Source organism: Centruroides vittatus, unplaced genomic scaffold, assembly GCF_030686945.1.
Source record: "Centruroides vittatus isolate TY-2023 unplaced genomic scaffold, ASM3068694v2 scaffold_769, whole genome shotgun sequence".
In the NCBI taxonomy this organism is placed as follows: domain Eukaryota; kingdom Metazoa; phylum Arthropoda; class Arachnida; order Scorpiones; family Buthidae; genus Centruroides; species Centruroides vittatus.
In genome coordinates, this window is record NW_027122717.1 from 3,196,487 (window position 1) to 3,224,221 (window position 27,735).

Sequence of the window (27,735 nt, forward strand, 5' to 3'; positions counted from 1 at the left end):
GGAAAAAAGTATGATAACTTTTTTATTTTTCGTCTCCGGTCCAAAAATAGGGTATCGTTGAACTCGTCTCGGTCCCCTCAGTTCAGATATATACTCAAAGTCTCGAAATTCCATAGATAGTAATCTATAGTATCCCCAATAATTTTTCAAAGAACTATACTGATTAACGCACTTCGAATCGTCAACTGCAATATTTCTTTCGTTTAGATATTCAATACTTTCCATAATATCCTCCCAGACAGGGATTTTTGTAAGTGACATCCAATTAAAAACTTTGAATTACAAAAATTGAAAATTCCAATGATTTAAGTACTCAAGTCCAGTTCGATACATAATCAAGCAATTTCTTTTTATATTTTGGCATTCTTTCTCCAATTCTGCATTTTTGTTCAGAATTTTATTCACTGTCAATGGGAGAAAATTTGTTTCTAACCTAACTTTTAAAATATCAGAAACTTCTTCCAAAATAGACATTGTTTCTATTTACCGTATATCTCGGAGGATAAGACGATAGTTGAACCATAAAAAATGGCCCCGAAAATCCGGGTCGTCTTATAGGACAGATACAAAAAAATTAGATTGAAATTTATATAAATTAAGACCATTATAAAAAGACAGACAAACCGTAATTATTTACTAGAAGAGAGTAGGGTATGTGCACAAAATAGAATAGCCCATACAATGTTTTTGTGAATAGTCGTGGTCATTACCCAAATGCCCGAATTAGTGCGAATGTTTGCAAAAATCGCCAGATGCAAGAAAATAAAATTTGTTCATTCGAAAAATTACAAATAGGACATAATTCCATATACGCTATACAGTATTATTATTCAGATAATGATTGCTGATCTAAACTAAATTCATAGGCCGTTGATAGTTTGGGGGTCGTCTTATAGGACAGATATATGCTAAAACTATAAAACTTTGACGAAAATTTATACATCGTCTTATCCGCCGAGATATACGGTACACAATTAGATTCTTTTTCCATTTTTTAAAAACTTTGGTGAAAACTGTAGGCTAATTAATGTACAAACATTAGATATACTTCATCTAATGGGTTTTCAAATAATGATTTAAGCACAACTGGATGCTTCTCAATAGATAAGAAATAACTTTTTAGTGGCTCATACACAGGCCCGCCGTAAGCGGGCGTGCAAGGCGTGCACCGCACGCGGGCGGCACGTCCAGGGGGCGACAAATTGGTATTGCACACGGGCGCTCAAACAGCTCGCGGCGCTGCTGCTCATACATTTCTAATACTCGTGCGATTACCTGATATAAGGATAACCAACGGGTCTTGAAATGACTAAGAATTTGCTTATATTCAATTTTGACAAAAGAATAAAATTCTTTTAATTGCCACTAATAAAACCAGTAGTAAATAGCCAGGACGATAATTACATCAAAATTTTACAACAAAATTCTAAAAACAATTTTTCTGGAATTTTCTTGTAAATCTTAAATATAAAAATTTAATTTTGTATACACTTAACAATTGTGGTCTTTATCAAAATTTTGCACAATTATTAGTATGATTTTTTAAAGTTTTTATTTGTGTAAGTAAGTTTCTGGCTTTTTACGTTAGGTGGCGTAAATACTTATTCTTCATTTTTACCGAAGCACGTGGTTTTCGTTATTTTGACGTTTAGGTAACTTATTGATACGTGTAAATGACGACTTTCGGATTATATTTCGGCACGACAAATACCTGTTTAGCAGCTTGCAAGGTTAGAAGATTCGTTAATTATTTTTAAATATGCAATTATCACACTTTGTATTTACTTTTAGTTCGTGGGATAAAGTTAATCGATCAAATGTAAATCTGTTGAATCTAGGATAAAAGTTTATCCTTCATACATGGCGCGTTTTTTCCTAATTTCGCGACTCATATTTCATCCACTTATAATCTTGCTTGCCAACCAGCAACGTTTTGCATGCTCCATCAATGGACAGGCCGCTTTTCCCTTTTGTCGGCGTTTTTAAAGAATGCCAAACGATCGCCTAAATATCGGGCTATAACGTGGCTAGTTAAATGATTAGTATAAAGCAAATTGCTTTATACTAATCATTCAGATGATGTTTTTAAAGAATTTAATATTACCATCACGTAAACACTTCATTTAATGAGTCTAATGCCAATATATAGTATATGCTGACGATATTGAATGTATTCTGTTACGAGTGACTGAAGTGAATCAGATTCCTTCAATTTAGGAAGAACCAAGACATATTTTTATATATGAGAGTTGGCTTAAGTGTGAGAATTTTAGCTCAAATATGATAATTTGGTTAATGTTACCTATGGTTCCAAAATGGCGGCTCGTCTCCTATTCCAGCGAATAAAAGAAAAGAAACAATGGGGACGCACGTTCTAATCTATTCTAATAAATTACCATAATTTTTACCAACAAAATTATTAGAATAGGTTAGGTTAGGTTAGAACATGCGTCCCCACTATTTCCTTTCTTCTATTCGCTGGAATCGGAGACGAGCCGCCATTTTAGAACCATAGGTAACATTAACCGATAATTTTAAACGACAGATGTGAAAAATTGCATTTTTTAAGTCTGGCAATAATAGTGCCCTTACATTAGTGATTAAATCAATTGCAGACAACTCATTATAAGAAAGAAACGAGTTATTTTTACAATTAGACCAAATTATTGAGCAGGTTATAGTTTTTTTTTTTTACCCAAAAAGAAGAAAATTTGATTCATCACTTAAGAATATACAGACCATATGTTATGAACTTTTTCAAGAAAAGAAACCATATGATTCTTTGAGATTTGTGAGATTTTTCAAAGATTTATAATCTTTAAATAGGTTAATGATGGTCTTTCCACACAGCATTGCAGTGTGGCAAATGAAAAAAATATTCTCTATGATAAGAAAAAGTAAGACAGAAATAGGAAATAAATCACAACCAGAAAAATCATTGTCCATAATAATTGCTGTGAAAGTAAATAAACTGACTGATAGCAACTGTCATGAGTACACTGTAACACTAAGAAAGCAAATCATAATGCATATAGCCAGAGGCACTCTTCATGCAACGATATCAAGACTCCTGACAGATCGAGATGGAACACCTCATAAATCTACACCTAGGTTTATGATGTGTTCCATAAAATACTTCATCTTTTTAAAGTTGTGATGTTAAAGAGTATAAAGCTTTTGCATTACTCTTAACAGTGTTTATGGCAGTAGCTTTATAAAATATCATATACAGAGATAAAATAAATTTTGTTTATTAAAAGTATTTAATATAAGCCTTGTACAATATTAATGTTAATAACGAATTTTTCATTTTTTATATTGTCTGCATTTTTCTACCAACATCTCAACTACCATTTGTACTAAAGATTGGCAAGTATGTGTAATTGAGATAGAAGGCCGAAACTTTGAGGACATAACTACAATAAGTCCAATGACAATGCATTTTACTGATGTTTTAGAGGGTCGAGAGGATGGTGGGAAGAATATTACAGTAGAATCTTGTTTTAACAGATGTTTTGGATCACTGAAAATCATCTGTTGTTTTGAGAATCTGTTATATCATGAACAATAGATTTCCCTGTATACCCGGGAAAGTATTCATTATTTGAAAAAATCTGTTTTTAAATCCCCTTCATATAAGAAATATCTCTACTTGAAATTATTCAGTTTCTTGAGATCTTTATCCTTTATTCTATAGAAAATGTGTTACAAGGTATACCTTACATGTACAGTACATTATGCCTTATGCTTCTAGGCTTCTTTTGGCTACATCATCAGTATGAAATGTTACTGTTAAGTGAGCAGGATGGTGTGATTTCAAGTTGTGATAGCCCCAATTTGCCAGATACCTTGCAGACATGCACTTCTGGAAGCATCAAGTCGGAAGTATCTTCCCACTATTAATCAATGTGCTACAAGAGGACACTAACTTTCTTTTAACTCATATTGATATGGTTTTACTTTTAGTTTTTATCTTTTATTTTACAATGTGCAGCTGTAACATTAGCAACGTAAACCATACTGATTGCACACATATTTTGCTCCGTGTGCAATGTATTTCTTTAAAATTCAGTACTGGAAACACCCAAATATCAATTAAACATTGAAAAATGTGATGTTTACAGAAGATGGGGTTAGAAAAAATTTTTTATTTTGAGTTACAGATATGTTAAAAGGAAGTAAAATTACATTTATTTGGTAGGACCTGGAAAAAAATTTATTATTCTGAGAAATCCGTCTTTACATGATCTGTTAAAACAAGATTCTACTGTGTATCCCATAACCTGATAAATAATTGGATTTTAGGAAATAATACTACACTTTTATTTAATAGTCTTGGCTAATGAATGAGTGAGTCAATGCAATGAATCAAATCAGTAGAAGTGTTGGTGAGTCAAGTCTTGTTATTCAGCCTTTTTGAAACATCAATTCAATTTAAACATGTTCCTGTAAACCGTTAAATCTTATTTTATCTTACAAAAAATTGATAATTGAATTTTCATACACTAATAAAATATTACATTTAACTATCCTGATATGTTTTAATATCTAAATTTCATTTTTAATTTGCTCATTTACCCATCATGAATTTTTTTATTTTAGTTTAAGTTATGAATCTAAAAACAACAGTAAAAACTAAACATTTGCAATATCTTATCAAGAGCCATGAGTTTTGATGTATCAATGAGACCTGCATTACACTCATTGGTTGAGTTTCAGTTCAGTGTGTGTGTGTGGTTTTATCAATGAGTCAACTCATCTAAGAATATAGTAATATTTTGGTTTTTGTTGACTTCAGTTATCTTCAATTTTTTGTCACAAAAAATTTGCCTTTGTTACCCCAGATTTTGTCAGCATGCCCAAGTGACCTCCTGCTAATTTTGCGAAAACATAGGGCAACCCACACATTTTCCTGCTCAATGTGGTGGTGTTTCTCATTGTGTGAGCATTACCCCGTGCATCTAGCCAAACAATTCCATTACTTTCCTTTTAGCTCCATCATGGAACCAAAGAAAGTTTCCAGAACCAGCAGCCCTTTGAACAACATGTTAAATGTTCATTTATTCTTTCCATTACTTTTTATATTCATTTTATATTAATTTCTTATTGTTTTTAGTATTAAACACAATATTTATTTTTTATAAAATGTGTTTTTGGTATGTATTTTGGAGTGTCTAGAACGAATTAATTGGGATTTACATTGATTCATATGGAAATAATTGCCTCAGTTTTTGTTGGTTTCGGATTTGCCAATTGTTTTGGGATGGATTGTCGACGAAAACCGAGGTATCACTGTATATTATATCTCACAGATCAAAACTTTTGTTGATAGGTTTATATGTACTTTAGCAACCTACAGAATAACAAAAATTTTGCCCAAGTTTTCAATATGAATTTTACAAAATCCATTATGGTTACAGCTAAGCTGTTGAAAATGCTGTATCTGATGATGGCAACAAAGATTCTTATCATGTTTTTTTTTATTTTTGAGAAAAGATCATTAAAAAATATTCTGCATATTTTAATAAGTTTCAGAATTTTTGTTGGTGTTTGCAGTACAGTCTTGGTAATCTGGTCATTTGCTAGTTTGACAACCAGTAATCCAATACTAGTCTATTCTCAGGTTTTACCAGAACTATTGCCAAGTCATAGACAAGCTTTCCACTAAATTTGAACATCTTCCCAGTAAACATGACATAATATTGAGCCTGAACTTGGCTTGATATTAAAGATTGTTAGGTTTGTCATCTTAGGATGTTCAAAAAAAAAGTATCTTAAAACATATTACTTTATAAGTATAAAAATTGGTCTCTGAAATTTTCTACCTAAAATACCTTACCTTCCACTAAAATCATGCAGTCACTTTGATTTCCCACTAAATCAGTATTGCCAAATTGGTGGATTCCCATCGACTTAGAAAAACTGGTTATTGGCAACAGCAATATGCCCAGATGACAAAGTGGCAGAAGCAATTAAAAATTGTTTTGAAAGAATCAACAATTAATTTGAAAACTCTAAAATGATTCTTCTCCTTTCATATTTTTTTGCTAGTTTATGTATGTTTTGATTAATACAATGTACTAATATGTAAATAAGTGTTTTTTTGTAAATGATTAAACCATTAAATTCATCTTACTTTCAATAATCCAGCAATCTGCTTAATTTGATAGTCTTCCAGTCCCATCTGTCTCAAATTATGAAGTACTGTGTAGAAATAGTATTAAAGATCATTTTAGAACATCCAAAATCATTCTGATTGCTAAAAGAAATTTGATGTTTGGTACAATTATTCAGATCTTAATTGCTCTAGAATCAGATTATAGTCTACTATTTAAAATAATGAACAAATTATTCAGAAATATTTGATTTGTTTCATCATAATGTGACAGTATGAAGCATACCAAATTAATATATTATCTAGCTACTTGTTTTCTATAACCAAATGGTTTCATATTTTGTTTCAATTTTTCAGTAATGTAAAAATTCAAGAAAACCAAATGTTACATTAATTTTTCAGGATGGAAATCTTAAAGTTCTTGCTAATGATGCTGGAGATAGAGTGACACCAGCAATTGTTTCATTTGCAGGTGGAGAAAAGGTAAGTTTTAGGTTTCTTTAATTATTTAATTCCAATTTTTTCAAATAACTTTCTCATATTTTTTCATTAGAATATAGGTTTACCTGCCAAACTTCATCTGTCCAGAAATGCTCAGGTTACTATTTGTTGCATAAAACAGCTCTTAATCAATGAAGATTCTATAGATGTTGATAAAATAGAAACAGAATGCAAAATTGTGAATGAAAATGGTCTAAAATATGAAATTGAAGAAGGTGGAAAAATACAATATTATTCTCCACAAGATGTCCTATTATTAATTTTTCAGAAATTGCTAGGTGAGTTTGTTTATGGAATGTGAATTGGCTCATTATACTATACATACACACACACACATATATATATCAATGTGTATTTAAAATTTTACAGAGATAGCAAAGAGCCACAGTGATGGAGAGGAAGAATATTGTACTGTATTAACTGTTCCATTGCATACATCAAAAAATCAAAAGAGAATGATTAGGTAATATTTTATAACTACTTGTTAAGTCTTGATATAAACAAGTATGCACCACTTAATAATGGGCCACATATTTGACAGTGGTCCCATAAGATTATAATGGAGCTGAAAAATTTGTTGTAACTACCTGTATTTCATCTATATTTAATTATATAAATACTTATTATTGTGTTACATTTGTCTATATGAACTAGTAAACTATATCATATGGATTTTTCTAAGGATATTGTGATGACTTCTTGATATATTTCTCAGAATGTATCTCATTTGCTAAGTGGTGCATACCTGCGTAAGATAGTTTCAACAGTGAACTAAATTTTTGGCATTTTGGCAAGTTAACTATTATGCTACTTAATTTTTGTAGTAGAGATTTGTCCGTCAGAATTCCTTAACTAAATTATTATTTTTTATTTATGAAGATGTCTTACTTTCAATTTTATAAATTACAAAAAGTTAGAATTTGGAATAGATTTGTGTGATAAGTCAATGTTGTTACTGGAAAATTAAATAACTAAATACAAACAAGTTTCTGTCAAGCCTTTACATCTTGTTTTTAACCAGTTTTTATTGGTTTTATGCTTTTACTACCTTTATTAGTCAATTTTTTAATGTTTTAATGAAAATAATTTTAAACAACTACTCCCCACACCAGGATATAGTTAATCACGTACTTCTAACTGGTTATGGTGTGCATATAAACAAAACAAAAGCTTTTACAAAGATCCATCAGTGAATTGTTACAAAACTTGATGAAGAACTCGGATGGAGTTCAAAAACATTTGTTTTTGTTTGTTTTGTTTATGTGCACATATAAACTCGCCAACTTTTAGGGGCAATAAGTTAATTGCGTGTCAGGAAAACCTAGGGGCGAATCGTATGTGGGTGGAGGCAGCAGGAGACAAAGATGACAAGTGTCTTACACAAAAATCGTTTATTTTGTCATAAAGTTAACTTACACTAGGAACAAAACAATCTGCTTTTGAGCCGGTGTTCATTTCGATGATCGTCATCTTGTGGCAGGTCGTCCTTTGGTCAAGGTTGGTGCTGCAGCCCCGGGGCAGGCGTAGATGGTGGGATGATCTTCTGGGTCACAAGATCTCAAGTCCGGAGGGGTCGGCTGAGATGTGTTGGCACTTTGGAACAGTTTGGAGGAGATGCACCAAAATCTTGAGGAGAACTGACACATGACCTTGAGACTTGGGGGTTTTATAAGATTTTTTCCCACATCTTACCCTTTTGATTGGTCCTGTTTGTCCTCTCTCTTACCCCGATTGGTCATTCTTTTGTCTCTAGGCAAAACCTGAGACCAATCTGGGTTGGGAAAGGTCCGAGAGGTGTTGACAGAGCTTTTGAAATCCGTGCTTGTATTTTACTCCATCATGGCCCTTTTCTCTGATATCTTTGAACCTAAACGGTCTACCAGATGTTCTTGTGGCCACTTACCCCCTAACAGGTTCGGGCTTACATGACTTGACAGATGTCCTTTTGGTCATTAACCCGACACTTGTTCGCAAGCACCTTGACAAAGCTCCCTCTCTTTCAGTTGACATTTCCCTCTGTCATTTTTCATCGCATCATGTTTGTTTTAAAATAAGTAAGAAAGTTTCCTTCCTGTCTGGTCTACATCACCAACATGTGTTCCTGACCCAATTTGACCTCCGAAACTTCCCAACTTAGGAACTTTATAGTTATTCGTAATTTTGACTCAATTTTAGGGACTTCACACACACACCATAATCAGTTCAGAGTACTTTGTAGAAATAAAATGATTTTTATTGTCTTAATTGTTCTACCCTGCGGTTTTAATAATTAGTTATTCCAATTGTCACTATAATTATTTTTAGTTTTACCAATTTACATAATAAAATAAGGACTGAAGGGAGGCATAGCATTTGAAATGCATATCCGTTGTAAATCATACAAAATAAATCAATTTTTCCATCAAAAGGAGTGTTTCAGTATGATTTATTCTCAATAGCAACTTTATGCTAAGTTTCAAAGAACATACAATATATAAATTTAGATGCATAACCAAATGATTTTCATCAAAATTTATTTAAAATAAACTGGACCAACTGGCAGAACCTATGTATCTAAAATAATATATATATATATATATATATAATATTTAAACTGTTCAAATAGCATAATTTTGATATGCCTCAGAGATAAGAACTATAGGTTATAATCTTGCACTATTCCATTTTCAGATTTCTAAATTATTGAATAATTAATTTATCATGCTTTTATCTTTTTGAAGATAAATTTACATATTATATGAGTAACTGTATTTCGTTGAATTGGTGCCCAGGTAGTTATTTGCATGGGTCAAAATCCCTGGCACAAATTTAAGGCCTAGTGTGCTAATTTGAGGAAATACAGTAAATTATCTATTAAAGTAGTCTAGATTCTAATTTATTTTACAATAATTGACATTAAAGAGACTTCTTTAATTGGTAATTTGTGTATTAAACTATATAACATATGCAAACCAACCCAATAATTAATTTAAATATCAAACAAACAGCTAGATTCTTTTTAGACTACTGAAGGCTAATTAATTATTAAGTAATTTGGCTAGAGGTAGGCAGTTAAGTTGTCACCTTGTATATTTAATAATTAGAAACAAAAAAATTTAATTTAGAATATTCAAGAAGAAAAGATTGGCCAGAGTGGGACAACAACTCTTTAGCAACTCAGGCAGATGCATTGTTGGTTATATTATCCAGACCACCATCCAGTCTTTGCTTCCAACTCAATTAATCAATTTAGATATTAACCATACAGATTATTTGTGGTACCAACTGACATTAGAAACAGAAACTTAACCAACTACCTCCAGCCGAATTACTTAATAATTAATTAGCCTGATAAAGAATCTGGCTGTTTGATAACTAGTGTTAAATCCATCTGATCCTTTTTAATCTTTGACTAAAACTACACAAGAATAATGAAACTGTCACCATAATAATTTAGCATGAAAATTTCGTCAAATTAGCATTTTTGACTTTTTCAAAGCTGCAGGAAATACTGATTAGTTTGAAATTCAAGGGAGAAAATAATCATGACTTTGAATTATTGAGTTTCAAATTGTTCAATATTTACATATTTTTGTACAATATGCCAAATGCCATGTAATTGAGTAATTTATTAAGGAAACAGAATATGGTTACATATACAGAATACTATTTTGATTAATTAATAGTAATAATATAAGTAAACTGTAGGTAAACAGCATGTGTCCAGTTAGAAGCTCACAGGTTGCCAAATACATTTTATAAAAAGTAAAGCAGAATTCCTTGAAATGTAGCCCAAATTATTTTTAAAATAATTTGGGCTACATTTCAAGCATTTGGGCCCAAAAAGTAGTAAGTTTACCAAATGTAGTAGCATGGAGCCGGCAAATATCTCAATCTGCTACTTGTAACCCAATCTTGCAATCTCAAAAACCAGCTGTATTTTATGAGATAAGAGAAAAAGTGTACTCCATGGATAAGGTGACACCCAAAATGTTTTACTGTAAAAGCAAAGCCGTAATGACCAGATTACAATTGTTCTCTTATAGCATGGATGTACTTCAATCTAAGTGATCAAGTTAAAATGGGCATGTCACAGTTTGGACAGAATTTTCACCTTGAATTTCGAAGTAGCAGTATTTTGAACTAACTGAATTCTCTTAACATGTAAATTTCCATATCCCTGGCCTGGCCAAAAGTACAATTATGAACTAACGGGATTTTGAACTATCCTAATTTGAATTAATGAGGATCTCTTATATTTTTTTATTTTTACACTCACTAATCTGAACTCTCTAATGTAATCTATGTAAGATTGCTGCCGCAGTTAAGACCTGTTGTTCTAGGATCTCCAGGATCAAATCCAAGCAAAGAATTTTCCAGAAAGTTTTCACGTGTGGTCTTCCCTTGATACATCAGGTCTCATTCCTCACCACTCAATTCCCTCATTAAGGGCCTGCCAAAACCACAGTTGGTATAGAAAAAAGGCCCTCTTAGTGCCCACACAGTAGAGAGACAAAAAAAAATTAATAATGAAAACAATTTTGACTGATTTTTGCCTCCATGTGTAATGCATATTTTAACATAAATACGTGTATTGCAGTCCTTAATAATTTTCTTTACATATAGCCTATTATCTGAACAACTATATACTATAATTTGTGAATTAGTGAGAGTATATTATAGTAAAAATTGGATTTTTAATGTCAAAAATATGGTTTAAAGTATAAAAATTATATCAAAAATATAAAAAGTTTGGGAATACAAGCTTTGTAGCTTTATGCCAAGACAATTACAGAGCTTACTGTGAATGTGACCAAATGTTGAAAGCACACTATTACATTGATGCTGAACTAGGTGGCAGTTTCCATAATTTTACCATTAGTTGGACAAATGACAGGAATATGTGAATTTGTCAGTCCTGCTACCAAACTTTTGATTTTATTTATATTGCTTTGAAGAAAGATTGTGGATGAAGGTATGCTTCTGCATCAAAGAGTTGCAAGAACAATCATCGCAGTCACTCTACTTCCTATGCAGCCATTCATGCACTTTTCTCTTTGTTCTGCATTTAATGCATTTGCCCTTGTATGAGATACTTGCTATGTACTGTAAGTCGAATAGTGGAATGGATGTAAAATACTTTCCATTCTCTTTTTTATGATTTGTCTGTAAGACTGTAAGTGTTCATTTGCAAGCTGGATCAACCATTCTTGAGTTTCATCTGTTAGTGTAGCAATGTCACTCTGTATTCAATCTAGAAATTGGTTTCAGCCAAAGTTTTAAATACTTTTCTTAGTGGTACAGATTGTAATTATTAACAACATTATTGTAAGCAAAACAAAATGGATTCCAGTCGAATATACTTCATGCAGTCTCCGTTGGAAAAAATTTGTACAATTTAGATGTCACAAATAATGATTACACATAAATTATCCCTGTAATTTGTGTAAAATCAAACCTGTAGATTCAACTACAGGTTTGATTTTTGACATTAAAAGTTCAATAAGAGTGGGAAAGAAGCTATTTCCAGTTGGGATACTTCTGCTTGTGTAAAACTTAGGGTATGAAAGATAGAAGAGAGAATTTCCATTTTGTTTTGAATGACATTTTGATAAATATCTTTGAATGTATTTTTGTTTTTCCTGTATTCTTCCATGTAGAGATGATGATGAGGTTTTGTGTTTTGTTACTCAGTCAATAAAGAATATAAATGAATATCCATATATAATCTGGATGGAGATTTAAATTTAAGAAAGAACTTTAATGACATGTCATATAAAGTTCAAGGATCAAATTGCAAGAACAATCATACCGTGCAATCTTTTTTCTAGACAATCATTGCATAAAATAGTTGACCAAAGATGCAATAATCTAATTAATATTGTTTTTGACAAGCAACCTTACATTTTAAATGGTTTAATGAGATAGGATTATTCTAGTAATTTTTACATGTTAGAGTGAATGGCTGTTTGGTTTCAGATTATGCTTTAGTGACTTGTGACCTTTTGGAGTATTTTTATTTTGTGGTAACAAAAGAGTTATCTTTGGACCATTTCTCAGTGAATTTACTCTTATACTTCTAATAACTAATCTACTGTATATATATAAAATTGAATTTACGTCTGTCTTTTTGTCTGTCCATTTGTTCAAATATTGCACGAGAACAGCTGAATCAATTTCTTAGAAACTTTCTACATATATTGGGGATAGTCCTGGAAAGCTATTTTTGAATTCACATCTCTGTGTTTGTCTGTTCAAGTATCATACAAGAACAGTGAAATCCCTCTTGGGCTATAGAATGTATTTAGAGTAAATTTCTGTGTAAAATTGTTTTTGTTTGGTTCTATTATAAGTCTGTATTGTTTTTCCCATTTATACATCTTCATTTGTATGTATTTTATACAAGTATCTTTACTTAATATCATTTGCCTGAGCAAAGCTTCAACTAGTTGCTATTTAATAACAAGATATACAAACATTCTTCATAAAAAGTTCTTGTAATTGGGCTGCAATTTGAAAAAATTGTAGACCTATAAATTTCCACTGTTGTCTGTTCTTTAATCTCAAGATTGGAGTTAGATACATGAAAGTCAAGACCAAATATAGAAAGCTTAGGGGCAGGAGGCCCCAATTAATTATATATGAACTTCTGAAGCAAACAGGAAATCATGTTATTTCAATTAAAAAATTTCTCCCGAATTAGCAATGGAGTTGTGCCATTAGACAGATGACTGGCACAACTCCATGTCACAATAATTAATTATGATGTACAGGGGCAACACCCTACAGGACTAATTTGAGATGGAGAGAGTATATTTTAAATTAAATAAATTCAAAATATGATTAGACAGATGACTGGCACAACTCCATGTCACAATAATTAATTGCTTGTTATCTATGTTATGTACTCCAGACTATAGGAGTTTTCATAAATGGTCATATAACAAATTGATTGATTAAATAAATTTTAATGGCTCTACATATTTTTTATATAAAATGACAGTTATAACAAAAGTACCATAGTTACTGCTGTCTGTGCTATGCCAAGTTATTATGTAATACAAATATTTATCTGAATATTTTCAAATTTCCATTATTACAAGAGATTTTCATTATTTAAATATTCAGCAATATTTTGTTTTCTTAACATTTTTTTTTTTTTTTTTGAATGATTTCTTTAGATAAATATCAAAATATTTGTTAAGCCAAATGATCGCCATAATTAATCAGACTATTATTATGTTATAATTAATAATTAGAAACTAAGTAATTTGATACTAGAGGTAGACATTAATTTCCAATTATTAATTATAGCATAATAATAGTCTGATTAATTACGGCGATCGCTTGGCTTAGTATCAGTATGTCAGGCTTCGGGATGTTGATGTATATATATTGTGTGTTAAGATTCGATGATGGATATCTGAAAATAGATATACACTACTATAAATATTCAGGAAGATACAGAGAAATATCTGATCACACAAACCAAAAATATCATTGAAAGTAAAGATTGCCACACAAAGATTATCCTATTTTGGTCATGTGCCAGCTAACATGCCTGAAGACAGAGTGCTAGTATGGGTTGTCAGGTTAAGAAGAAGCAGACTAAAAAAGAACTTGGCAATTAGATGCTGTCAAAGTCAACACAAGCATTGCCATGAGTAAACTGAAGGAGGCCATACTAGATGAGTAATTGGTGTAGGATGACCCGTGAGATGACTGAGAGTCTGTGACAACTCAGTTACTCTGTGGATCATCTCAGCCAATTAAACTTTGTAGCACATGTTGTGTAGAACAAAAGATTTTTCTTGTAACAGAGCCATTAAAATTTGTTTTATTTGATTTTTGATACGAGATGTAACATTTTAAGATAATTTACTTTTCTTTATAAGTTATAACAGATCAGTATTTTATAGTTTTATACCTTATAATTTTAAATTTTATTTATGTTTTTACAGGGATATTGCTGTCAAAGCTGGTTTCAAGATTCTTAGGATCATTAGCGAACCTTCTGCTGCTTTACTTGCTTACACTATTACTCAGAAACCTTTAAATATTGTTTGGTAATATAACTTTAATGTTTTAAATTTATTTTATTGTTTTTAAGATTTAGTTTTTCTGAGAATAATTTAGAGTTGCATATATTTTGACAGCCACTACCTCATTTATCGAGCAGGTGGAACCTCCGTCGATGTCACTGTAATTGCAGTTGTGAATGGATTATATCAAGTCTTATCTTATGTAAGAAAGAATTCTATTGGTGGAAATCATTTCACAAATGAACTGGTGGAATATTGCATACAAGAATTTCTAAGGTTTTTTTTCACATAATAATAAATAGTTATGAATTTTAGATGGTTTAATTACCTTTTGTTATAATTAAAAGCATCAGAGCCAAAAAATTTGTATTGTTTTAGATTAAAGCATATATTAAATCAAGAACAGTGGAACCTCGCTTAATGGGCATAATTCATTCCAGTATCGTGCTTGTAATGCGAAACACTTGTTAAGTGAAACAATTTTTTCCATATAAATTAATGTAAAATATAGTAATGCATTTCATGCCAAAAAAAATACTCAAATATTTTATGTATGGCATCTGTTTAAAGAAAATCATACAATATACATTGTTAAAGAGTGTGAATCATTTTTCTTCTAGCATGGAATGAACCAAACTGGAAATTGAATTTGATTTGCAGAAAACAAAAATATTGAAATTTAATTTGGAATTGGTCATCAAATTTAATACGAGATGGCAGCATAACTGCCTACCTTTAGTCAAATTATTTAATTTTTAATATTTAATTATAGCCTTTACATAGCCCAAGAATTCAGCATATCGTTTGGCTTGTTTATTGTAAAACGGGCTATGGTTGTTGATGTTTATATGTAATATGTCTGAATGCAAGTTTGGAAAAATGTGTGATCACAAGCAACACTAAGATGCTAGCGGAACGAGTGCTAAACACAGATTGATGTAGCATGCGCACAATCCGGACGTCCCCTTTCCTCATCACTCGTTACGCAAAATGTTGCTCGTTAAGCGAGTCATTTTTTTAGAATATATTTTGCTCATTGTGCAAATTACTCCTTATAAGAGGTGCTCATTAAGTGAGGTACCACTGTAATCAATTTAAAAGAATACATTTATTAGTTTTGTTTTAATTTTGAAGCATTATTACTGTTATAAGTTTAGAAATATTTTTGTTCTTGTAACTAAACTGAAATTTATTTAAAAGCAATTTTGGCAAGTTTATCATCATCTAATTGAACTGAATAATTTGAATGGAAAAATAAGGCTATAGTGATAGATGTATTTTGAAACCGTGCTGGTAGTTTTTGTTGATTCATAAACTCCATAAGGTTTAAATACACGGACACTTGGCAATGTTTATCAGAAAGTTTATTTTTGATAAACATTGTCAAGTGTCCGTGTATCTAAACCTTATGGAGTTTATGAATCAAGGCTACAGTGAATTGAAATTTTGGTTTTATTGACTTTGACATTAAAAGGATACATTAGAACAATTGAAGATTATTATTGAATATTATTATTAATAAATAGTAATTAATACAGTATTGTTTTCCTGCTCTTTTTACTTTCCTGGCTCTGTTATATATATCAGAGGGAAAGTATGGTGATTGGTCAAAAAATGATCCCATCAAGATTTTTACATTTTTGGCCTTGGTCCTTTGAAATGTCGAGAAATGCAAAAAAGTTTGGGAATTTTTTTTCTCTGTGTATGGTTGGCAGTGTGTATGTGTGGGGCATTGTTTTGTTCACCTTCTTTGAAACTTAATAACTCCTGTGCTTTTTGTCAAAAATTTCTAAAATTTTTCAGAGATGTTTGTATATTAGGGTGTTAATGTTATTTAATTTTGATGGTTAAAGGTCGACGGGGTGGAGAGATAAAGGGGGTTGTGTGTCATACCATATTTTCACAGATTGTCCAGCATGTTGGTCTATCTGGGAAGACCATGAAAACATATATTTCCATATGGTGAAAACCAGCATGCTGGTTTAATTAACTGAGGTGGTACATCACTCTCTAGAGTGCACATGAAAAAACAAACAAGTTAAGTCACATAAAAAGGAAGGAATTTTTATTCCAAAACTGTGAAACTGTCAGCATTACATCAAAAACTACAGTTATATGTTTAATTTCTGCATTTCTTAGTCTTTCTAAAGATGTAAAATACTTGTGGAATGTCAAAAGTGCTTTTCTTAGGTTTATTTTATTGTAATGTGATCCAAAAGTACAAAAATAAACATATTAAATTTCAGAAAGTCACTGTAAATTATCTCAACTTACACTGATTAACGTCTTTGTGTGAAATTTGAGAGGAAGGTGTTACTTTTAAGGTCAAGTTAGATTATCAGTGCAGCCCACACTGACTTACTACTACTACTAATGTCAATAAGCCATTAATTGTTTTATTGTCCTGTAAGTGAAAACTCTCTTCCTGATTTTAAGTCAGTCAAATTACACAAATTACAATGTTATTATTTAACATTTATCTAACAGATAGTTTTGTTAGATTTGATTAATTTTACTGTTTAGTCACAGTTTAACCAATATGCTGTTAACCCCAGAATTTCTGGCATGCTGGTCTCCCCCGTTATGTGGCATGCTGGTCAATCCACAAAAATATGGCATCTTGAGAAGGGTTGGACATAATGACAATTTTACTCATTATTAGCATTTACAATTTTTTATAAAACTTATCCTTACCCTCAAAATTAATCTTTTTGCCATTCTATAATAATTAAAAATATAAAAAGTTTTTTAATAAAACATCATAATAGATGGCAGTACCAAATTTTAAATGTTGCCAAGAAGGTTAAGCAACTCATTGGATTTTTTAAATAGGTTATGGATGGACACTAACAGCCGATTGCAGAGACAGAGTTTACCTTAAACGACATTTAATAACAGAACGGCCTATAGACAGTGGCTGGCTGAACTGCGGTTTAAAATGCATTTTAAAGACGATGAGCATCTATTTCTGAATGCCCTCTACATGATATTTGGCAAAACATTGGCTCTTACTTTCTTGGCCATTACTCCCCTGTTTTAGGAGTCGTTATTTGTTTGTGACGTCAGAAAAGGTTGCCAACTATATTCCGAAAGCTTCCTGAAATAAAATCTTAAGGCCATCAACAACCATTGTTCGGCAGTTAATGACGACCCTTTTCCATTTTGATATTTAATTTCATCGCCAATACGGTTTAAAAAACGAACAAAATCCATATTTAGAAAATTTATACCGAATTTGAAATTCATCTTGGGAATAGATTTTTAAGGAATTATTTCGACATCGTCTCCCTTTGTAACTGTCGAAATGTAATAGTAATAATAAAATATTTAAAATTATTCATTTTTTATTTCTGTAAAAAGATTTCTGTAATTATTAAAATTGGTCTCGTTTGTTTAACAGAACGTTCTGACTAGGTGATTAACTACAATGACTCTGAAATGCATTAACGTTTTTTAACCGACACGATACTCAAATTGTAAAAAATGCATCCGACTTAAATTAATTGTAGTTTTAAGTCTTCACCCATTTGAATATTGGAATTGGAACATTTAAAACAAATTTAAAATATTTAATTTTGTTATTTTTGCTCCAAGCAATTAATTAATGAATAATTTTGTCGATTTGCATCATTTACAACATTTATCGAAGGAATGATATCCACTTATCTAAACTTTTCCACCAACAAATCTATCACTCGAATTAAAAAGTCCTCTAAACCTGCTGTCGAGTGAGTCTAGAAAGTAGGTCAAATAACTTGTTTCTAATTGCTGTATACATTGTAGCAAGCTTGAAACGCTCTCTCTGCAATGAAATGTTTCTGAACCACGGTCTACCTGATCTGTAACCATTGTCGGCCTCTAAACATTCTTTCTGCAATCGGCTGTAGAATGCCTTTTTTCTTGAACATTATTGGATTAGCTGAGCCTACATGCTGGAGAGGAACAAACTTAACATCTTTGAATCACCCATGAAAATTTCTGAACAGGCCAAGATTCAAACTTGGTCCCTGGAGCAGCAGGCTGGTAGTTTTATTGCCTCAATCATTTGACCATCAACTTTCTAATAACAATAATAAAGACATGAACTCACCAATGGTGCTTACATTCCTCAAAAGTGAAATCACAATACCACAAAGGAATGTGTGTAGCCAAATACAAATTGCAGGACTGATAGATGTAACAGAGATATGCAAATGATTAGGTTTGTGCATGCATCAGGTCATGTGGTACCTAGTTTCAGGCTATAAAGACCAGCTGTCAGCTCAGGCCATAAATGCTATCAGTAATGGTTTACAACAGAAGCATAGAAAATGTCTCAGAGATGACAGCAAGTTGAATACCACTAGTTAACAGCTGCATGACCTCAGTTTGTCAATGCATGCAGTTGCCATGTGTGATGGTACAATGTGAGTACCATCCAGCAATATGTGACACAATGGATGTAGGAACATCTGCAAACACATCAGAGAGAGTGGATCAGACCAGTGCACAACAGAGTGAACAGACTAGAGAGTTGCTGAATGGCCTTTCAGGATCCATTTGCCAAAGTATGTAACATCTGAAATTGCCTGTTGCCATCAATGGGTGCATCTGTGTCCACCCAGACCATTTGCAACAAGTTGCATGAAGTTGGACTACACACACAGCAACCAGCAACTGTGGTGTCTATGTCATTGCAACTGGACCACAAAATGGCATCGGGTATTGTTTACAGGTGAATCTGACTTCTATCTATGTGGGAATGGCAGCCGTGGATGAATGTGGCGATATTCCAAGGAATGCTATTGTGAGAACCCGAATTTACGGGCAAAATATAAATTTAAATTAGTCTTTATTTTGACATCAATAACCAAATTCCAAACCAAAAGCCGACCCGTCTTAGGGAATGACTGTATTTCCCCTCCCCTCGAAACTCGAAACTGAGTCACTATGGAACTAAAGACAAAATTCGCTTATTGGCGAGAAAATTAACGAGGGGACGAAATAAAAAGGAGGGGAGCAAGGACAGAGTCGTCGTCGTTCGTAGCTCCCGCCTCTAGTCGGACTCGGAGCCTCTACGCCGAAATTCTACGTTCAAAGCCTCTACGCCACTACGATTGGATTCTGTATTGACTCAGTCCTCCAACTCCAATACTTGTAGAGGTATGACGACCACTTATTTGTAAACTCTCTCTCGGGTTCAAACTTTCCTAAGATAGTACGTAATATCTCTGTCAATGTTATCTGGTGTAACTGTTCTTTATTGTTTCGTAATAAATTCTGTTTGTTATTTTAACTGGTGTAATTTATTCGAATCTTGCCTCTGTCTTATCAACGAGCCCCCTCTCCTTCTCCACTCGACCTGACAAGTAATTAGTTCCAGACTGGACAGCCATCCTTGACAGTGGGCAGGTTTTACCGACCTGTTAACCGAGAAAAAGGAGGTCCGACGCTGTCCAACCTCCCAGTGAACCCACACTATGTGCCAGACCTTTTCACCAAGCATCACACCAGCCCACATCAGACATTGTGGTTTGGGGAGGCATCATGTTCAATCAACAGACAACCCTGGCGTACATTTCTGGTACCCTAACATTGGACCAGTACATCACACACATTGTTGGGCCTGTGGTTTGGCACTGATGCAGGCCACTCCCAACACAGTGTTCCAGCAAGACAATGCCTAATTGCATGTCGTATGGTGAACTCTCACCAGCCTGAATAGAATTCACATCTTTACGAGGTTGGCAGCCTCACTGGATCTCTTCCATTGAACACCTGTGGGACCTCCTCTGATATGATGTGCATCAGGGCCCACCACCAAATACTGCTATGGGGTACAACTCCATAGGCTTCGGACAGTCTCACTACCACATACTGTAGACAATATGCTTGCCATAGTAGACACAGCTTGGTAAGGGATATTTCAAGCAACCATTAATTGCCTTATTGATAGTATGCTTTGCCATATAGCTGCCCATGGGGACCATATTCATTATTATAGAAACAGGTGTCTGTTGCATATCTTTGTTATTTTAATCATTTGCATATCTCTGTCACCTCTACTGGTCCTGCAATGTGCATTGGGCTACATGCATTCCTTTGTGGTATTGTGATTTCACTTTTGAGGAATGTATAAATAAACTTCAGGTTTACTTTTAAGCATGTTCTTCTGTATATATTTTTATTCTGTGATTTTTGAATGCTTTTTGCATATTAATAGTACAGTACTATTAATTTAAATGATTCTAAATACCGTTTTTAACAATTATTTTCTAGACAATACAAAGTTAACATCAAAGAAAGTAAACGTTCAGTATACAAGCTGCATTCTGCTGCTGAAACATGCAAAAATATTTTGACAAACATGACCTCAGCCCAGTGCTCTGTCGAATCTTTATATGACGGAATTGATTTTACCGTAAATATAGGAAGGTAGTAACAAGATAATTTTATCATTCATTCAATAATATATAAATAAGTTATTTTATTTAAAATCTGGATCATTATAAAATAAATTAATTTTTCATAAGAGGAAGATTTGAATCTCTTATTAATAACAAGTTACAAGAATGTATTGAACCTATTCAAGATGCTCTTGGCAAAGCAAAATTGAATAAAGAAGATATTCACAAAGTATGTAGTTGGTAAAAAATTTAATATTTTTAATATAAAAACTTTTCTTTTACATAATTTCTTTACTTTTAACAGGTAATTTTAGTTGGAGGAACTTCTAAAACTCCTCGTCTCGTACAGATAATTAGCAACATGTTTAGTTCGGCAGAAATTCTAAATTCTATCTCGTCCGACGAAGCCATCGCCTTGGGAGCAGCGGCAGAGGCAGCTCTTCTGGTATCAGAAGATAAATTAGAATTTGAAACAGAACCAGAATCTGAAATAGAGACTCTAAGCGAAACTATTTATATGAAAGTTAGTATAAAAATATTTTATTTGTTAAATATCAGTAGCAAAGTATATTTACATCAATCTGTTTTTGTAAACAGGATCCAAATAATGATGGTTTAATTCCATTAATTTCAAAGAGTACACCTATTCCTGCTAAACAAGAAAAAATCTTTACCTTATCTAATTTGCAGAATTTTATTCATTTGAAATTTTATGAAGGACCAGTTGGTTGCTCTACAAATAGCAATGAACTTAAACTATTGGCAAAGGTACTAAATTTAACAGAAGAAATATATATATATCTTTATCGAGTGTATTTAGAAAACTAATAATTCTATAATTTTTAGTTAATTTTAAAGGAAGTTCCTAATAATGCTGAAGTCATCGTTAATACGCTAATCAAAACGTAAGTTATTAAAACTATTTTATAAATTTTTTAAATTGAGATTAACCTTTCCTGCATAAGGACAAATTCTCTCCTAAATATGTGAAAGATTTTGTTACATTTCTTATGTTTATGCACATTTAAAAATATTATATTTTAATTATATGCAGGAAATGTCTTTTATATGGTGGCTAGGAGCAATTTAATGTTAAAATTTTTTATGCTGAATATACAGTATAATGGGTGCACAATCGTTTTTGTTATGCCACCATTACAACTGCTTTGTTGATACTCTCATCTTCACAATTTGCATGAACAAACCAAATGTTTCAATGTTAGCAGGAATATAACAAGAATAATAGTATTTTTCGACAAATAAACAGTAAAATCTGGAAAACAAATATTTATGTTGTCATGCACATTTTTTGCATCTCTTTTTTTTATGGACATGCCTCCAGATGGCTCATCAATATATACTCATTAGACAGCCAGATGGCTGAGGGTCAAGGTGATAGCCTACCACTCTAGGGAACCTGGGATTGAATCTGGATGGGTTGAAAAAGCCCCAGAAATTTTTCAGGTGGTTGTTTGTCTGGAAATGTCATGCCCCGTCCCTCACCACCCGGCTGTCCCATTGTAGGTCTGGCCAAACCATAATGGGCTTGATAAAATGGGACTTCACCCACAGAGTGGAGAGTTAAAAATATATATATATATATAAAACTTGGCTGACTGTATTTAATTTTTAAAAAATATAAAAATATCACGAATGCACAAAGAAAAAATTTTTGCATTTATTTTCCTTTTCTATATTTTTTTTTCTTTGTATATTTGTGATATATATATATAATATAAAAATTATATAAAATGATTACAGTTGTGCACCCATTCTCACTTACTAATTTGCCAAAAATTTGGCTAATAAAAACAAGTGAAATAATCTTTCTTTGAAATGTGAGTTACGCATATGTTTATCTTTCATATTAGAGAAGGTTCGGGTCTTAATTTAGAAGTTTAGTGACATTTTTGTTACTGGAAATATGTTTGAACATTTTTAACTTTTGTTTACATCAAATAGCCTATAGTAGAATTGCTTTGTTGTGTGTTGTTTTGTTTAAAATCACAAAATAAATCTCACATTTTGTAACAGTTTCTGCAATGTTATCTTTATCCTTTACAATCACAGATTATTTTTATGTTATTCTAAAACGTTTTAAATTGGTCCCCTTTGGTTATTTTAGCACTGGAACAAGCATGCACTTAAGCAATGCTGGACAGATGTCTTTTGCCTGAGCAGATGTTTAAATGGTTAATAAAAGTTCATATATAACAAGCTATTCTTCCAATTTCAGTATTAGCAGTATTCTCTTTTGGTAAAGCCTTCCCAAACCTTCCCTTTATGGAATCCCAAGCTTTGAATCATTTTCAGAATTTTTGATGCAACCATAGTGACACTGGACACTACAGTTTGATTATTATATTTGTCTCGATTGTTGATATTATTTGAGAATAAATTTACTCTATAATTGCTTACATAGGAAAAGTATACATTTTGTAGTCAATCACTTTCTGAGATCTTCATCAGGTTATTCTTTTGATAAAAAAAAAATATATATATATAAAATTAAAACTTGGCTGACTGTATTTAATTTTAAAAAAATATAAAAATATCACAAATACACAAAGAACTTCTATAAGAGGTAGTACAAAGTACAGTAAGCAGAGTACAGAAAGCAGAAGTAGAACAGTTTGGATTATAGTCCATAGTATATACATACAAAATGTAGCACTGTAATTTTGTGCCTTGATGAATTTCTTTCAGAACCTGCTCTGTCTTAACTCAGTTACTCTAAATATTCATTTAGAAGGCTCAAACTAGAAAGCATTAGTAACATTATAAGCCAGTCTGCACTTCATGAGAACAGAAAAGAGAAGGAAAAACAATACTAAATAGGTTTAGTGCACAACACTGCATTTAACTAAAAGAGAATGGAAGTATGTGATTACCAAAAGAGAAAAGTAGACAAACTTTTCTCATTTACTAAAGCTTTAATTATAATCATTTCAGTTTACCTTTTGATAAGTTAATCAAATCTGAATGATAAATTGTAATTTATTGCTTAAAATTATATAAAATCTTTACATAAATATTTAAAACTTTCCTAAAATTTTTAAAAATTTTAAAAAGAACTTTAAATCTCATACAAGAAATCAAGGATGATCTCAATTAATTTGAGAAGAGAATAAATTAACATAATTCTTAAATACATTCTTGACATCAAAAACTATTAAAAATCCTCCACAATAGCATCCGTGTTATATAATCGCACTGGATGAAAATAAAGAAAAAAGGACTCGAACTATTGTTTGTATAACCTTAACAATTCATTTATTGAATTTAATTTAACTTCAAAGTTTAACTATATTATCTTCAGTTATAAACTGCAGGTACAGAAAGTGCATGCATGTTTTGAAGTACAAATGCTTATGGGAAGAATGGAAAAGAAAAGAGTTTCTTTTCTCTTGTTGTTATATGGACAATAAAAATATTCTGTATTATTGAGGACAGTTAAACAGAAACCAGAACATTTTTTTCTCAAAGATAACTTTTTTGTTGTTACTGAGGGTATCCTCAATGGGAAGCTTTTCTTGCTTTTAGAAGAATGGCACTCTATGAAAGCTATGAACTCTGAACAGGCATTTCGACAGAACAATTTGTAATCCTTATTTCTTTTTTGTCGCACCATTTGTGGACATTTTTTTTTTTTTGAGGAATTCTTTTTGACACTTTTTAGTTCACAAAATGATTCTGATCTCTCTGTTGGCAAATTTCAATAAATGGCAAATGAAGCTCTTTGTTAAGCTGTCGTTTTTGACTTAGAACCTGTACTAAGTAAACAGAATCAAGGAAAGCAATGCTTTTGTGACCTCTAAGAAAGCATAAAAGCCAATTTAGCAAAAAAAGCTACAGATTAATACATATGTAATGGAAATATTCATTTTCAATAATTTTTTTAACAACAGTTTAAATTTCATAATGATTGTCACCCTATGTATTTAAATACACCAACAACTGTCGTAAATGATCGGGCTAAATTTTGGATAAATGATTATTCATTTTATTAAGAGATGGTGCCTAACGCCCAACTCTAGCGCCAAATTTATTTCTAATCTATAATCATTTATCCAAAATTTAGCCCGATCATTTACGGCAGTTGTTGGTGTATTTGCTTACGATATCGGGTTTTGTTTGACGTATGTTTGTACCTATCTATTTATTTTACATTACACATATTGTTCTCATGTAGCTGTGGTAAAGTATTTTTTCTTTAATCATTCAACAATAAATGTACTGAACACTAAATCTAAATTCAAAACCAAAGTTTTGTATAATAGTTATTTATCAACATTCAAAATTCACTTTTGATACTGAGAGTCAAATCCAAACATTAAACCCAAACCCATTCTAGTATATGCAAAGAATGCATTTGAATGACAAAGACCTATCTTGTCAAGAATGGCATTGGCATTCAGAGAGCCTGTTATAATCAGTGGCAGCTTAAGAATGAAATGTTAGTCTTTTGTTAATAAAGTGGTGATAATTGGTGATAACACTCTTAATTTGCCATTACTGATATCAGCAGCTTGTAAAATGAAAATTTATTAATTGGAAGATATTAAATAAACATGTTCTCTTCTATATTTACTGAAAGATGAATTGATTGCTTCAGAAACTTCTGCAGCATTTACATCTTATCTAGTTATAAAAATACTATTAGAAACAGGAAACTGCAAGAGATGTTTCTTATCTCTTATATTAGCATAATATTTAATTTATTATGGTTAGTTATAATAATAATAATAGTTTTTACATTTCAGTGACGGTTCTGTACATTTGACCTGTACGGAGAAAACTCTTAACAAATCCGAAAGTATTTTGATAGGAGGAACTTGAGTTCTCGCGTCCATCGGTCGGTCAGTTTATTAAAACTGTTATCTATTATAATTAAATGTACGAATTTACAGAGATTGTAAATAAAATAATTAATAACCTATAAATTTGTATTAAAAATTCTGTGTAAATTGTTTTAATTTCAATTTTCATAAATTATTTTATGCAAAGTAAATTTGAAGGGTAAATTAAATAGAATTTAAATATTATTTTCCTTTATTAGGATTTAAAAATGTCTATTGAAATGTTCACTTTACATCAATGTACAAAGCATTTCGTCCAAAAAGTTTCCTCTTAATCTGGCCAAATGTAAAACAAACTAATTTAGACTTAAAGTAGCTTTAATATAGCCAAATGTAAGCCTTTTAGGCCTGCATTTGCAATAGATTTATTTAGCTTATGTTTCTCAGCTGTTACATTTAAAGGTAATTTTCACAAAACCTCTTTTTATAATAGACAATTTTGTTTGGTCCCACAAGTGATCATTATAGAGAGGTTTACTTAAAAATATGTATGTATAGTAATAGTTAATTTAGTACAGTATTTTAGGATATAGATTCTTACTTAAATACATTTATATGGGTGATATTTCAATGATTTTGTAAGTAAGGACTTTGTCTCTAAAAATCTACACTAATTCTAAGCTGAAACATATGCAATATGAATATTGTCTTCATCAACAGATGAGATGATTTTATTTCTAATTGTATAGGATATTTTAGGTTACGTTCTTTTGGAATTTAGAATACTATGCTTAAAATACTAAGAACACAGAAAAGTACAAGGTGATTCTTTTGGCACTAAACCCTTATACATTAATCCTTCATATGCTTTTTTGTATAGCTCTTGCTTTTTATACACTCTTCAATGCAATAGCTCGTCGATAAATCTGCAGTGTTCAACTTTTCGGCAAATAAAGGTGCTTTATTTCTCAACTCTTATAATTTACCCCGTTTTATTTATGCTTGTGTTTAAATCTCGTCTTTATACTCCAACACTAATATAATGAATTAAATTTTAGAATTATCCTTTTTAAATGCTGAAATGTTCTGTAATGAATCAAAATTCAAATTTTATATTGATATAATTTCCCTAGACGTTACATATCATCTGTGAGGTATCTCCAAAATTCTGCTATTTGTTTATCCTGAAAGCATTTAAATTATGTGAAATCATATTATAACACATCTATGTAATTGCCGCAACCGACACTAAAAAATGGTCAAGGTCACTTAATTTTTTAGTGTTAGTTCCAGTAATTATGTAGATGTGTAATGATTTAACATTTAAAAGATTAAAATGTAATTTTTAAATGAAGAAAACAAATATTTATTTTTTGATATGCAAAGAACAGTTCTGAAACTACATCACAGTTTCTGCCAGAAGTTCAAAATAAATTATCAAAGCAAATTTCCTAAGATTTATGAAACTAGTTGTAAAGGTTTAATAATATGATAATTTTGTAATGCCACTGTTACTATATCATTACTCCCTGCTTTCGTTTGAAATTTTGAATATTTTTTTAAATCTAATATTAAAGTTTTATTAAATTTTATCAGAAGAATTTTAATATATTTGGATATTCAAGTAGATTACGTTATGTTAGCAATTGTATATCATTGAATCTCATTGATCAATACATAATTCAAGGAGGACTCTAGGACATTGGAAGACTTACGGAATTGGTCGAGGCTCCAATTTCTAGCAAAATACATCCAGCTGTACCTCAAACGGTCATTTTGGTTTGATACTAGTGCTGTTACAATAAGGCAGACGTCCCGTGAACTGAATTTCTTGCAGAACTTGGTGACCAAGACTGCAGTTTGAGTTTTGAGCACGGAGAGATTTACAGTTAGGGATAGAATAAATGCTAGGA

General features: G+C 31.6%; 2 protein-coding genes across 4 annotated transcripts in view; one reads left to right on the forward strand and one right to left on the reverse strand.

Moving 5' to 3' along the window:
* The window catches only part of LOC136989770 (cation-dependent mannose-6-phosphate receptor-like), a 213,176-nt gene that overhangs the window by 95,419 nt on the left and 90,022 nt on the right, over positions 1-27,735 (reverse strand). The gene's annotated exons all lie outside the window — the stretch shown is intronic.
* Positions 1,600-25,966, forward strand: LOC136989757 (heat shock 70 kDa protein 14-like). 3 transcript variants are annotated; one of them, XM_067288013.1, is made up of 12 exons: positions 1,600-1,730; positions 6,518-6,598; positions 6,669-6,894; positions 6,986-7,079; positions 14,557-14,661; positions 14,734-14,913; positions 20,896-21,051; positions 21,150-21,252; positions 21,328-21,546; positions 21,621-21,791; positions 21,870-21,928; positions 25,773-25,966. In XM_067288013.1, the coding sequence occupies exons 1-12, from the start codon at positions 1,674-1,676 to the stop codon at positions 25,804-25,806; spliced, it is 1,485 nt and encodes a 494-aa protein (XP_067144114.1). In that variant the 5' UTR covers positions 1,600-1,673; the 3' UTR covers positions 25,807-25,966. The 3 variants fall into 3 exon arrangements, with proteins under 3 accessions (XP_067144114.1, XP_067144112.1, XP_067144113.1); XM_067288011.1 differs by having other exon boundaries at positions 25,787-25,966; XM_067288012.1 differs by having other exon boundaries at positions 14,752-14,913; positions 25,787-25,966.